Source organism: Oncorhynchus keta, chromosome 29 (assembly GCF_023373465.1).
Source record: "Oncorhynchus keta strain PuntledgeMale-10-30-2019 chromosome 29, Oket_V2, whole genome shotgun sequence".
Taxonomy (NCBI): domain Eukaryota; kingdom Metazoa; phylum Chordata; class Actinopteri; order Salmoniformes; family Salmonidae; genus Oncorhynchus; species Oncorhynchus keta.
In genome coordinates, this window is record NC_068449.1 from 4,551,453 (window position 1) to 4,566,781 (window position 15,329).

General features: G+C 42.2%; 1 protein-coding gene across 1 annotated transcript in view; it reads left to right on the forward strand.

Moving 5' to 3' along the window:
- Positions 1-15,329, forward strand: part of LOC118373719 (uncharacterized) — an 83,855-nt gene that overhangs the window by 27,066 nt on the left and 41,460 nt on the right. Inside the window, exons 30-51 of the mRNA XM_052485793.1 lie at positions 5,152-5,180; positions 5,352-5,373; positions 5,473-5,500; positions 5,604-5,688; positions 5,830-5,976; positions 6,059-6,270; positions 6,381-6,484; positions 6,600-6,718; positions 6,820-6,987; positions 7,204-7,403; positions 7,511-7,623; positions 11,564-11,670; positions 11,796-11,972; positions 12,099-12,307; positions 12,408-12,502; positions 12,673-12,701; positions 12,875-12,896; positions 12,997-13,024; positions 13,128-13,212; positions 13,354-13,500; positions 13,583-13,794; positions 13,905-14,008. Of these exons, the coding sequence (XP_052341753.1) occupies positions 5,152-5,180; positions 5,352-5,373; positions 5,473-5,500; positions 5,604-5,688; positions 5,830-5,976; positions 6,059-6,270; positions 6,381-6,484; positions 6,600-6,718; positions 6,820-6,987; positions 7,204-7,403; positions 7,511-7,623; positions 11,564-11,670; positions 11,796-11,972; positions 12,099-12,307; positions 12,408-12,502; positions 12,673-12,701; positions 12,875-12,896; positions 12,997-13,024; positions 13,128-13,212; positions 13,354-13,500; positions 13,583-13,794; positions 13,905-14,008 (2,442 nt within the window). The remainder of the gene's footprint in view (positions 1-5,151; positions 5,181-5,351; positions 5,374-5,472; positions 5,501-5,603; positions 5,689-5,829; positions 5,977-6,058; positions 6,271-6,380; positions 6,485-6,599; positions 6,719-6,819; positions 6,988-7,203; positions 7,404-7,510; positions 7,624-11,563; positions 11,671-11,795; positions 11,973-12,098; positions 12,308-12,407; positions 12,503-12,672; positions 12,702-12,874; positions 12,897-12,996; positions 13,025-13,127; positions 13,213-13,353; positions 13,501-13,582; positions 13,795-13,904; positions 14,009-15,329) is intronic.

Here is a 15,329-nt window from a genome sequence, read left to right on the forward strand (position 1 = left end):
TTCCCTGAAATGACTCAGGATAGAAGAGAAGGAATCGCAAGAGTCCTGCTGAAATACCTGAGGAAATCTGTGCACCTCATCAATGGACCAGGTATGACTCACCAAGCAGGTTGTTGTGCTCATTGGCTTTCTGTTTGATTCTTCATCGCCTATGCTGGATGAAGCGTGCTTTGTTTGAAAGGAGTGAACAGTTGGCATGTTGCTTCCTTGTCTATTGAATATAACATCAATGTACTCCACTTTTCAATAACCAAAACGGCCATACATGTCTTTTAGCTTGCAGGCAGGACATCCACGATGACAATGACTGGCTTGCAATCAACCTGGGTTCATACTCCGAGTACACAACCTATTCGGATCTCAAAGACTTCAACATCTCAGGGGTAAAACAATAGTTTGCCAGTGTTCTTTGCATGACCAGAATTGACTAGTTTGACACTGCTCGTGTGTGGTATTATGGCTATTTAGAGGGCAACAGCATTGTATTCTGTTGTCTTCTTCTCCCCCAGGTGGCAGTTCTAGACTCCCTCTCACCAAACCAGAAAGCTGAATTGATACTGGACCCAAGCACTGGCGCTCTGGAGAATGAGACTCTTGTGAAGAACGTTTTCATCAGCTTGCTGGATTCTCCAAGGAAGAGCAGCTCAATGAGTTCTTTGTGACTTTTGTTGAAGTCACCAAGCAGGTCAGTACATCACTCTCTGGCTGGAATGGACCTTGTACAGTGAGACCTGGCTCTCGACAAAGTTATTTGACAAAACAATCAGGATGAATGGATGTCCTCCTAAGCCATGAACCATTTATTTTCCAGGAAAACATCACTATCATCACAAACACAGCCGTAAGAGACACAATGCTAGACCTGACCTTAATGGCTCTTGCTCCCAAATTCAACGTTTTTGAGCCAAAAGACTTCCAGCTGTGGTTCCAAGTCAATCTGGTTGTTCTGCTGGCCAGCTTCCATCCTGGCAGATTGGTTGAAATCCCCCTAAACATCACCTGTGAATCCTACAATGCCATGTAAGAGACTACTTTACCCCAAACAAACGTACAAGGGACTACCTCGTAAAGTACAGATTGACAAAAGACTGCACTAATGTCTCTTTCCTTTTTCTCTCAGATTTACGGGCCTCGACCAAAGTTTGGAATCTCTTCCGCCTCACCTCTCACAGGGTGTAAAGTCAAGCTTGGATGCACTGATGAAGACATTCCAACGTATGTGATAAACTGCTATTTTTCAATAACAGACACTGTATCATCTGAGCCCAGCATTTATAGAACATTTTAAAAATCTCCAAAAGGCATTCTGTTATTTTGCTAACTCATATGCTCCCAAATATTCCCGTTGATTGACTGACCTTATTTAAATGATCCCCCTCAAAGGTTGCTCAAGGCCTCCAGCTTTAATTGTGGTAAGTACTCTCTGAGTGGGATCTTATTTCAAATAGACCTTTTGTTTACGATATGGGAAAGGTCATGCATCTGGTACCTGCATTGTGGCATTGTTCAGAAAGCCAAAGCATCTCTTTTGTTTTCTCATTTAATTTCACACTGGTAACAATATTATTTCCCCCGCCCATATAGTGCAAAGAAACATTGGTCAATGGTAAGTTGATGCTAGCTTTGCAATTGATATTTTCTTGAATCAGATTGGCAATTTCTGATTTGTGTCTGAAGAACTATTGTTTTTATGTTCTCTTTTGCAGAGAAACAACTTTGTGCTGGATTTAACAGGTGGGTTCAGTGCTGTCTTGCACAGTGCAGGTTGTAAGACATTGAGACACACAAGGTATCATTTGTAAACTAATAATGTATTTTTCATTACCGTTTCCTACAGCACACAACTGAAGCAACAAATGTCGATTGGGAATTCCAATGAATCCCTTTGCAATTTCAACATCTCTGAATATGCCTGTTCCTCAGTAAGCATTTTCAATTCACCACTAAATGTTGTCAGTAGCAACAGATACATTTCTCTTGTCCTCATCTTCTTTATTGATGTTACTCATGTTGATGTCACAGTTGTCTAATTTGGTTCACGTCCCTGCATTCTTTTCTTTAAGACAACCCTTCTGTCAGCGGACAAATTGGTGACGATCCTGAAATGCCAATTGTCCATCAAAAATACTTACTCAACAGAAATGTGGAAGCTGTTCTTCCAAAACAATGCTGCTATTCTGGACCAGGCTCTTCTGGATTACTCCAGCATGGTATGTTGAATCCCAGAATTACAACAAAATGTTGGAAATATGTGTGGATTTTGTCAATACACATCTGTTTATACCTTTCCAGAACCCCAACACCAGCAGTCCAGCTATGCCAAATGTCCTTGATGCCATTGGAGATGTCAAACTCAACAACTTCATGAATGCACAGCTGAACAACGCCAGTTTCGTTGACAAGTTGTTCCAGAAGATGCTCCGTCCATTCTTGGCATCTCCATCTAGGAATTTCCTCTCCTGTCTCAGCTCAAAGAACTTCAGTTGTCAGACCTACCAAATTGTGTATGTAAAGCCATGATACCCAATGCCATCGTCAATACAACTGGTGATATGCCTACAATTGAATAAGAAGTCAAGATAACATAGGTAACATGGGCTCTGTTCTCTTTCAGCATTGAGGCTCTAAGCAACCAATCAGCCTCCATGGACAGAGAGCAACAACGAGTGATCTTCACTCATTACATCTATCCATTCCTTTCAAGAAATGACTCATCAGGTAATAAATGGTTCTGGAAAGCACAAAAACATACACACTTCTCTGGGCCAATCCATTGAAGTCATCTGCTTAGGGAACTTAAAGTCCATTTGTTTAACTCTGCTTTTGTTTCAGATCCCGGCTGTGTCTCAAACACCAGTGGAAGCATGGACTGGCTCCAGAGGAACTTTGGCATCTTTTCTGTTTTTGCAGAACTGCAGGAGTTACAAGTCCTTAATCCCCACTTCTCCAGCGTAAGTTTCCTAGGTGTTTGTCTGGATGGTTATCCCCTCAATAACATTACCGTGCCACTCACTGACATGTGCCACCTTTCTTTTTCTTTTTCTATTTGTAGAAGGAATCACTGTCGCTGCTTACCCCAACCCAAGTGGCACAATTGACATTGACCTCTGGGGCATTGAATGACACAGATGACATTAAACTTGTGTTTACGCGGCTGGAGGAAGGCGACGCTTTCAAAAATGTTGACGAGTTTCTGACGCAACTGACCGCAAAGGAAGAGGTAATGCACTTTTGAGATAAACAAACTGCATGATTTCATCTTGACAAATAGCAATCCCCATGTCTTCCTGTGTCTCCCTTTGTGGATAGTGAAGGACAACAAATGAGCAACGAGCAACCTATCAATCTTCTACTTTCCTTTATAACCGACAAAGCTCGATGGAATGCCGTGATGAGTTGTGCAGTGTTGAGGAACTCTGGTCATGTGTTTCAACAGATTCCTGACATCCATCCAGCCACCGTGAGAGATGTGATGATGAATCAGACGTTCAACATCATCAGCCTTCAATTCCCAGAGTTCAAAACGCTGGACTGGATTGCATGGTTCGAAGTAAAGCTGATTCCCATCCTCCCCAGTTTTAATGAAGTCATGCTCACCATTGCTACCTCAAACGTCAACTGCACCAACTACCAAGTCATGTGAGTAGGGGCCAACTTCCTGCTAAAATTAGCCATGGATTCAATGACTAAAATCTATTGCAAATGTGGGGTGGAAGCGTCATGAGTGTATCTTTTCCCATTTACAGTGTAAATGGAATGGACAGAGCTTTCCCTGAAATGACTCAGGATAGAAGAGAAGGAATCGCAAGAGTCCTGCTGAAATACCTGAGGAAATCTGTGCACCTCATCAATGGACCAGGTAGGACTCACCAAGCAGGTTGTTGTGCTCATTGGCTTTCTGTTTGATTCTTCATCGCCTATGCTGGATGAAGCGTGCTTTGTTTGAAAGGAGTGAACAGTTGGCATGTTGCTTCCTTGTCTATTGAATATAACATCAATGTACTCCACTTTTCAATAACCAAAACGGCCATACATGTCTTTTAGCTTGCAGGCAGGACATCCACGATGACAATGACTGGCTTGCAATCAACCTGGGTTCATACTCCGAGTACACAACCTATTCGGATCTCAAAGACTTCAACATCTCAGGGGTAAAACAATTGTTTGCCAGTGTTCTTTGCATGACCAGAATTGAATAGTTTTACACTGCTCATGTGTGGAATTATGGCTATTTAGAGGGCAACAGCATTGTATTCTGTTGTCTTCTTCTCCCAGGTGGCAGTTCTAGACTCCCTCTCACCAAACCAGAAAGCTGAATTGATACTGGACCCAAGCACTGGCGCTCTGGAGAATGAGACTCTTGTGAAGAACGTTTTCATCAGCTTGCTGGAATCTCCAAGAGAAGAGCAGCTCAATGAGTTCTTTGTGACTTTTGTTGAAGTCACCAAGCAGGTCAGTACATCACTCTCTGGCTGGAATGGACCTTGTACAGTGAGACCTGGCTCTCGACAAAGTCATCTGACAAAACAATCAGGATGAATGGATGTCCTCCTAAGCCATGAACCATTTATTTTCCAGGAAAACATCACTATCATCACAAACACAGCCGTAAGAGACACAATGCTAGACCTGACCTTGATGGCTCTTGCTCCCAAATTCAACGTTTTTGAGCCAAAAGACTTCCAGCTGTGGTTCCAAGTCAATCTGGTTGTTCTGCTGGCCAGCTTCCATCCTGGCAGATTGGTTGATATCCCCTAAACATCACCTGTGAATCCTACAATGCCATGTAAGAGACTACTTTACCCCAAACAAACATACAAGGGACTACCTCGTAAAGTACAGATTGACAAAAGACTGCACTAATGTCTCTTTCCTTTTTCTCTCAGATTTACGGGTCTCGACCAAAGTTTGGAATCTCTTCCGCCTCACCTCTCACAGGGTGTAAAGTCAAGCTTGGTTGCACTGATGAAGACATTCCAACGTATGTGATAAACTGCTATTTTTCAACAACAGACACTGTATCATCTGAGCCCAGCATTTATAGAACATTTCAGAAAATCGCTAAAAAGGCATTCTGTTATTTTGCTAACTCATATGCTCCCAAATCTTCCCGTTGATTGACTGACCTTATTTAAATTATCCCCCTCAAAGGTTGCTCAAGGCCTCCAGCTTTAATTGTGGTAAGTACTCTCTGAGTGGGATCTTATTTCAAATAGACCTTTGTTTTTTTACGATATGGGAAAGGTCATGCATCTGGTACCTGCATTGTGGCATTGTTCAGAAAGCCAAAGCATCTCTTTTGTTTTCTCATTTAATTTCACACTGGTAACAATATTATTTCCCCCATATAGTGCAAAGAAACATTGGTCAATGGTAAGTTGATGCTAGCTTTGCAATTGACATTTCTTGAATCAGATTGGCAATTTATGATTTGTGTCTGAAGAACTATTGTTTTTATGTTCTCTTTTGCAGAGAAACAACTTTGTGCTGGATTTAACAGGTGGGTTCAGTGCTGTCTTGCACAGTGCAGGTTGTAAGACATTGAGACACACAAGGTATCATTTGTAAACTAATCATGTATTTTTCATTACCGTTTCCTACAGCACACAACTGAAGCAACAAATGTCGTTTGGGAATTCCAATGAATCCCTTTGCAATTTCAACATCTCTGAATATGCCTGTTCCTCAGTAAGCTTTTTCAATTCACCACTAAATGTTGTCAGTAGCAACAGATACATTTCTCTTGTCCTCATCTTCTTTATTGATGTTACTCATGTTGATGTCACAGTTGTCTAATTTGGTTCACGTCCCTGCATTCTTTTCTTTAAGACAACCCTTCTGTCAGCGGACAAATTGGTGACGATCCTGAAATGCCAATTGTCCAGCAAAAATACTTACTCAACAGAAATGTGGAAGCTGTTCTTCCAAAACAATGCTGCTATTCTGGACCAGGCTCTTCTGGATTACTCCAGCATGGTATGTTGAATCCCAGAATTACAACAAAATGTTGGCAATATGTGTGGATTTTGTCAATACACATCTGTTTATACCTTTCCAGAACCCCAACACCAGCAGTCCAGCTATGCCAAATGTCCTTGATGCCATTGGAGATGTCAAACTCAACAACTTCATGAATGCACAGCTGAACAACGCCAGTTTCGTTGACAAGTTGTTCCAGAAGATGCTCCGTCCATTCTTGGCATCTCCATCTAGGAATTTCCTCTCCTGTCTCAGCTCAAAGAACTTCAGTTGTCAGACCTACCAAATTGTGTATGTAAAGCCATGATACCCAATGCCATCGTCAATACAACTGGTGATATGCCTACAATTGAATAAGAAGTCAAGATAACATAGGTAACATGGGCTCTGTTCTCTTTCAGCATTGAGGCTCTAAGCAACCAATCAGCCTCCATGGACAGAGAGCAACAACGAGTGATCTTCACTCATTACATCTATCCATTCCTTTCAAGAAATGACTCATCAGGTAATAAATGGTTCTGGAAAGCACAAAAACATACACACTTCTCTGGGCCAATCCATTGAAGTCATCTGCTTAGGGGAACTTAAAGTCCATTTGTTTAACTCTGCTTTTGTTTCAGATCCCGGCTGTGTCTCAAACACCAGTGGAAGCATGGACTGGCTCCAGAGGAACTTTGGCATCTTTTCTGTTTTTGCAGAACTGCAGGAGTTACAAGTCCTTAATCCCCACTTCTCCAGCGTAAGTTTCCTAGGTGTTTGTCTGGATGGTTATCCCCTCAATAACATTACCGTGCCACTCACTGACATGTGCCACCTTTCTTTTTCTTTTTCTATTTGTAGAAGGAATCACTGTCGCTGCTTACCCCAACCCAAGTGGCACAATTGACATTGACCTCTGGGGCATTGAATGACACAGATGACATTAAACTTGTGTTTACGCGGCTGGAGGAAGGAGACGCTTTCAAAAATGTTGACGAGTTTCTGACGCAACTGACCGCAAAGGAAGAGGTAATGCACTTTTGAGATAAACAAACTGCATGATTTCATCTTGACAAATAGCAATCCCCATGTCTTCCTGTGTCTCCCTTTGTGGATAGTGAAGGACAACAAATGAGCAACGAGCAACCTATCAATCTTCTACTTTCCTTTATAACCGACAAAGCTCGATGGAATGCCGTGATGAGTTGTGCAGTGTTGAGGAACTCTGGTCATGTGTTTCAACAGATTCCTGACATCCATCCAGCCGTGAGAGATGTGATGATGAATCAGACGTTCAACATCATCAGCCTTCAATTCCCAGAGTTCAAAACGCTGGACTGGATTGCATGGTTCGAAGTAAAGCTGATTCCCATCCTCCCCAGTTTTAATGAAGTCATGCTCACCATTGCTACCTCAAACGTCAACTGCACCAACTACCAAGTCATGTGAGTAGGGGCCAACTTCCTGCTAAAATTAGCCATGGATTCAATGACTAAAATCTATTGCAAATGTGGGGTGGAAGCGTCATGAGTGTATCTTTTCCCATTTACAGTGTAAATGGAATGGACAGAGCTTTCCCTGAAATGACTCAGGATAGAAGAGAAGGAATCGCAAGAGTCCTGCTGAAATACCTGAGGAAATCTGTGCACCTCATCAATGGACCAGGTAGGACTCACCAAGCAGGTTGTTGTGCTCATTGGCTTTCTGTTTGATTCTTCATCGCCTATGCTGGATGAAGCGTGCTTTGTTTGAAAGGAGTGAACAGTTGGCATGTTGCTTCCTTGTCTATTGAATATAACATCAATGTACTCCACTTTTCAATAACCAAAACGGCCATACATGTCTTTTAGCTTGCAGGCAGGACATCCACGATGACAATGACTGGCTTGCAATCAACCTGGGTTCATACTCCGAGTACACAACCTATTCGGATCTCAAAGACTTCAACATCTCAGGGTAAAACAATTGTTTGCCAGTGTTCTTTGCATGACCAGAATTGACTAGTTTGACACTGCTCATGTGTGGAATTATGGCTATTTAGAGGGCAACAGCATTGTATTCTGTTGTCTTCTTCTCCCCAGGTGGCAGTTCTAGACTCCCTCTCACCAAACCAGAAAGCTGAATTGATACTGGACCCAAGCACTGGTGCTCTTGAGAATGAGACTCTTGTGAAGAACGTTTTCATCAGCTTGCTGGATTCTCCAAGGAAGAGCAGCTCAATGAGTTCTTTGTGACTTTTGTTGAAGTCACCAAGCAGGTCAGTACATCACTCTCTGGCTGGAATGGACTTTGTACAGTGAGACCTGGCTCGACAAAGTCATCTGACAAAACAATCAGGATGAATGGATGTCCTCCTAAGCCATGAACCATTTATTTTCCAGGAAAACATCAGTATCATCACAAACACAGCCGTAAGAGACACAATGCTAGACCTGACCTTAATGGCTCTTGCTCCCAAATTCAACGTTTTTGAGCCAAAAGACTTCCAGCTGTGGTTCCAAGTCAATCTGGTTGTTCTGCTGGCCAGCTTCCATCCTGGCAGATTGGTTGAAATCCCCCTAAACATCACCTGTGAATCCTACAATGCCATGTAAGAGACTACTTTACCCCAAACAAACGTACAAGGGACTATCTCATAAAGTACAGATTGACAAAAGACTGCACTAATGTCTCTTTCCTTTTTCTCTCAGATTTACGGGTCTCGACCAAAGTTTGGAATCTCTTCCGCCTCACCTCTCACAGGGTGTAAAGTCAAGCTTGGATGCACTGATGAAGACATTCCAACGTATGTGATAAACTGCTATTTTTCAATAACAGACACTGTATCATCTGAGCCCAGCATTTATAGAACATTTTAAAAATCTCCAAAAAGGCATTCTGTTATTTTGCTAACTCATATGCTCCCAAATCTTCCCATTGATTGACTGACCTTATTTAAATGATCCCCCTCAAAGGTTGCTCAAGGCCTCCAGCTTTAATTGTGGTAAGTACTCTCTGAGTGGGTTCTTATTTCAAATAGACCTTTTGTTTACGATATGGGAAAGGTCATGCATCTGGTATCTGCATTGTGGCATTGTTCAGAAAGCCAAAGCATCTCTTTTGTTTTCTCATTTAATTTCACACTGGTAACAATATTATTTCCCCCATATAGTGCAAAGAAACATTGGTCAATGGTAAGTTGATGCTAGCTTTGCAATTGACATTTTCTTGAATCAGATTGGCAATTTATGATTTGTGTCTGAAGAACTATTGTTTTTATGTTCTCTTTTGCAGAGAAACAACTTTGTGCTGGATTTAACAGGTGGGTTCAGTGCTGTCTTGCACAGTGCAGGTTGTAAGACATTGAGACACACAAGGTATCATTTGTAAACTAATCATGTATTTTTCATTACCGTTTCCTACAGCACACAACTGAAGCAACAAATGTCGTTTGGGAATTCCAATGAATCCCTTTGCAATTTCAACATCTCTGAATATGCCTGTTCCTCAGTAAGCTTTTTCAATTCACCACTAAATGTTGTCAGTAGCAACAGATACATTTCTCTTGTCCTCATCTTCTTTATTGATGTTACTCATGTTGATGTCACAGTTGTCTAATTTGGTTCACGTCCCTGCATTCTTTTCTTTAAGACAACCCTTCTGTCAGCGGACAACTTGGTGACGATCCTGAAATGCCAATTGTCCAGCAAAAATACTTACTCAACAGAAATGTGGAAGCTGTTCTTCCAAAACAATGCTGCTATTCTGGACCAGGCTCTTCTGGATTACTCCAGCATGGTATGTTGAATCCCAGAATTACAACAAAATGTTGGCAATATGTGTGGATTTTGTCAATAAACATCTGTTTATACCTTTCCAGAACCCCAACACCAGCAGTCCAGCTATGCCAAATGTCCTTGATGCCATTGGAGATGTCAAACTCAACAACTTCACGAATGCACAGCTGAACAACGCCAGTTTCGTTGACAAGTTGTTCCAGAAGATGCTCCGTCCATTCTTGGCATCTCCATCTAGGAATTTCCTCTCCTGTCTCAGCTCAAAGAACTTCAGTTGTCAGACCTACCAAATTGTGTATGTAAAGCCATGATACCCAATGCCATCGTCAATACAACTGGTGATATGCCTACAATTGAATAAGAAGTCAAGATAACATAGGTAACATGGGCTCTGTTCTCTTTCAGCATTGAGGCTCTAAGCAACCAATCAGCCTCCATGGACAGAGAGCAACGAGTGATCTTCACTCATTACATCTATCCATTCCTTTCAAGAAATGACTCATCAGGTAATAAATGGTTCTGGAAAGCACAAAAACATACACACTTCTCTGGGCCAATCCATTGAAGTCATCTGCTTAGGGAACTTAAAGTCCATTTGTTTAACTCTGCTTTTGTTTCAGATCCCGGCTGTGTCTCAAACACCAGTGGAAGCATGGACTGGCTCCAGAGGAACTTTGGCATCTTTTCTGTTTTTGCAGAACTGCAGGAGTTACAAGTCCTTAATCCCCACTTCTCCAGCGTAAGTTTCCTAGGTGTTTGTCTGGATGGTTATCCCCTCAATAACATTACCGTGCCACTCACTGACATGTGCCACCTTTCTTTTTCTTTTTCTATTTGTAGAAGGAATCACTGTCGCTGCTTACCCCAACCCAAGTGGCACAATTGACATTGACCTCTGGGGCATTGAATGACACAGATGACATTAAACTTGTGTTTACGCGGCTGGAGGAAGGAGACGCTTTCAAAAATGTTGACGAGTTTCTGACACAACTGACCGTAAAGGAAGAGGTAATGCACTTTTGAGATAAACAAACTGCATGATTTCATCTTGACAAATAGCAATCCCCATGTCTTCCTGTGTCTCCCTTTGTGGATAGTGAAGGACAACAAATGAGCAACGAGCAACCTATCAATCTTCTACTTTCATTTATTACCGGCAAAGCTCGATGGAATGCCGTGATGAGTTGTGCAGTGTTGAGGAACTCTGGTCATGTGTTTCAACAGATTCCTGACATCCATCCAGCCGTGAGAGATGTGATGATGAATCAGACGTTCAACATCATCAGCCTTCAATTCCCAGAGTTCGAAACGCTGGACTGGATTGCATGGTTCAAGTAAAGCTGATTCCCATCCTCCCCAGTTTTAATGAAGTCATGCTCACCATTGCTACCTCAAACGTCAACTGCACCAACTACCAAGTCATGTGAGTAGGGGCCAACTTCCTGCTAAAATTAGCCATGGATTCGATGACTAAAATCTATTGCAAATGTGGGGTGGAAGCGTCATGAGTGTATCTTTTCCCATTTACAGTGTAAATGGAATGGACAGAGCTTTCCCTGAAATGACTCAGGATAGAAGAGAAGGAATCGCAAGAGTCCTGCTGAAATACCTGAGGAAATCTGTGCACCTCATCAATGGACCAGGTAGGACTCACCAAGCAGGTTGTTGTGCTCATTGGCTTTCTGTTTGATTCTTCATCGCCTATGCTGAATGAAGCGTGCTTTGTTTGAAAGGGAGTGAACAGTTGGCATGTTGCTTCCTTGTCTATTGAATATAACATCAATGTACTCCACTTTTCAATAACCAAAACGGCCATACATGTCTTTTAGCTTGCAGGCAGGACATCCACGATGACAATGACTGGCTTGCAATCAACCTGGGTTCATACTCCGAGTACACAACCTATTCGGATCTCAAAGACTTCAACATCTCAGGGGTAAAACAATTGTTTGCCAGTGTTCTTTGCATGACCAGAATTGACTAGTTTGACACTGCTCATGTGTGGAATTATGGCTATTTAGAGGGCTAATGCATTGTATTCCGTTGTCTTCTTCTCCCCAGGTGGCAGTTCTAGACTCCCTCTCACCAAACCAGAAAGCTGAATTGATACTGGACCCAAGCACTGGCGCTCTGGAGAATGAGACTCTTGTGAAGAACGTTTTCATCAGCTTGCTGGATTCTCCAAGGGAAGAGCAGCTCAATGAGTTCTTTGTGACTTTTGTTGAAGTCACCAAGCAGGTCAGTACATCACTCTCTGGCTGGAATGGACCTTGTACAGTGAGACCTGGCTCTCGACAAAGTTATTTGACAAAACAATCAGGATGAATGGATGTCCTCCTAAGCCATGAACCATTTATTTTCCAGGAAAACATCACTATCATCACAAACACAGCCGTAAGAGACACAATGCTAGACCTGACCTTGATGGCTCTTGCTCCCAAATTCGGCGTTTTTGAGCCAAAAGACTTCCAGCTGTGGTTCCAAGTCAATCTGGTTGTTCTGCTGGCCAGCTTCCATCCTGGCAGATTGGTTGATATCCCCCTAAACATCACCTGTGAATCCTACAATGCCATGTAAGAGACGACTTTACCCCAAACAAACGTACAAGGGACTACCTCGTAAAGTACAGATTGACAAAAGACTGCACTAATGTCTCTTTCCTTTTTCTCTCAGATTTACGGGTCTCGACCAAAGTTTGGAATCTCTTCCGCCTCACCTCTCACAGGGTGTAAAGTCAAGCTTGGTTGCACTGATGAAGACATTCCAACGTATGTGATAAACTGCTATTTTTCAACAACAGACACTGTATCATCTGAGCCCAGCATTTATAGAACATTTTAAAAAATCGCCGAAAAGGCATTCTGTTATTTTGCTAACTCATATGCTCCCAAATCTTCCCGTTGATTGACTGACCTTATTTAAATTATCCCCCTCAAAGGTTGCTCAAGGCCTCCAGCTTTAATTGTGGTAAGTACTCTCTGAGTGGGATCTTATTTCAAATAGACCTTTTGTTTTTTACGATATGGGAAAGGTCATGCATCTGGTACCTGCATTGTGGCATTGTTCAGAAAGCCAAAGCATCTCTTTTGTTTTCTCATTTAATTTCACTCTGGTAACAATATTATTTCCCCCCCATATAGTGCAAAGAAACATTGGTCAATGGTAAGTTGATGCTAGCTTTGCAATTGACATTTTCTTGAATCAGATTGGCAATTTATGATTTGTGTCTGAAGAACTATTGTTTTTATGTTCTCTTTTGCAGAGAAACAACTTTGTGCTGGATTTAACAGGTGGGTTCAGTGCTGTCTTGCACAGTGCAGGTTGTAAGACATTGAGACACACAAGGTATCATTTGTAAACTAATCATGTATTTTTCATTACCGTTTCCTACAGCACACAACTGAAGCAACAAATGTCGTTTGGGAATTCCAATGAATCCCTTTGCAATTTCAACATCTCTGAATATGCCTGTTCCTCAGTAAGCTTTTTCAATTCACCACTAAATGTTGTCAGTAGCAACAGATACATTTCTCTTGTCCTCATCTTCTTTATTGATGTTACTCATGTTGATGTCACAGTTGTCTAATTTGGTTCACGTCCCTGCATTCTTTTCTTTAAGACAACCCTTCTGTCAGCGGACAACTTGGTGACGATCCTGAAATGCCAATTGTCCAGCAAAAATACTTACTCAACAGAAATGTGGAAGCTGTTCTTCCAAAACAATGCTGCTATTCTGGACCAGGCTCTTCTGGATTACTCCAGCATGGTATGTTGAATCCCAGAATTACAACAAAATGTTGGCAATATGTGTGGATTTTGTCAATACACATCTGTTTATACCTTTCCAGAACCCCAACACCAGCAGTCCAGCTATGCCAAATGTCCTTGATGCCATTGGAGATGTCAAACTCAACAACTTCATGAATGCACAGCTGAACAACGCCAGTTTCGTTGACAAGTTGTTCCAGAAGATGCTCCGTCCATTCTTGGCATCTCCATCTAGGAATTTCCTCTCCTGTCTCAGCTCAAAGAACTTCAGTTGTCAGACCTACCAAATTGTGTATGTAAAGCCATGATACCCAATGCCATCGTCAATACAACTGGTGATATGCCTACAATTGAATAAGAAGTCAAGATAACATAGGTAACATGGGCTCTGTTCTCTTTCAGCATTGAGGCTCTAAGCAACCAATCAGCCTCCATGGACAGAGAGCAACAACGAGTGATCTTCACTCATTACATCTATCCATTCCTTTCAAGAAATGACTCATCAGGTAATAAATGGTTCTGGAAAGCACAAAAACATACACACTTCTCTGGGCCAATCCATTGAAGTCATCTGCTTAGGGAACTTAAAGTCCATTTGTTTAACTCTGCTTTTGTTTCAGATCCCGGCTGTGTCTCAAACACCAGTGGAAGCATGGACTGGCTCCAGAGGAACTTTGGCATCTTTTCTGTTTTTGCAGAACTGCAGGAGTTACAAGTCCTTAATCCCCACTTCTCCAGCGTAAGTTTCCTAGGTGTTTGTCTGGATGGTTATCCCCTCAATAACATTACCGTGCCACTCACTGACATGTGCCACCTTTCTTTTTCTTTTTCTATTTGTAGAAGGAATCACTGTCGCTGCTTACCCCAACCCAAGTGGCACAATTGACATTGACCTCTGGGGCATTGAATGACACAGATGACATTAAACTTGTGTTTACGCGGCTGGAGGAAGGAGACGCTTTCAAAAATGTTGACGAGTTTCTGACACAACTGACCGTAAAGGAAGAGGTAATGCACTTTTGAGATAAACAAACTGCATGATTTCATCTTGACAAATAGCAATCCCCATGTCTTCCTGTGTCTCCCTTTGTGGATAGTGAAGGACAACAAATGAGCAACGAGCAACCTATCAATCTTCTACTTTCATTTATTACCGGCAAAGCTCGATGGAATGCCGTGATGAGTTGTGCAGTGTTGAGGAACTCTGGTCATGTGTTTCAACAGATTCCTGACATCCATCCAGCCGTGAGAGATGTGATGATGAATCAGACGTTCAACATCATCAGCCTTCAATTCCCAGAGTTCGAAACGCTGGACTGGATTGCATGGTTCGAAGTAAAGCTGATTCCCATCCTCCCCAGTTTTAATGAAGTCATGCTCACCATTGCTACCTCAAACGTCAACTGCACCAACTACCAAGTCATGTGAGTAGGGGCCAACTTCCTGCTAAAATTAGCCATGGATTCAATGACTAAAATCTATTGCAAATGTGGGGTGGAAGCGTCATGAGTGTATCTTTTCCCATTTACAGTGTAAATGGAATGGACAGAGCTTTCCCTGAAATGACTCAGGATAGAAGAGAAGGAATCGCAAGAGTCCTGCTGAAATACCTGAGGAAATCTGTGCACCTCATCAATGGACCAGGTAGGACTCACCAAGCAGGTTGTTGTGCTCATTGGCTTTCTGTTTGATTCTTCATCGCCTATGCTGGATGAAGCGTGCTTTGTTTGAAAGGAGTGAACAGTTGGCATGTTGCTTCCTTGTCTATTGAATATAACATCAATGTACTCCACTTTTCAATAACCAAAACGGCCATACATGTCTTTT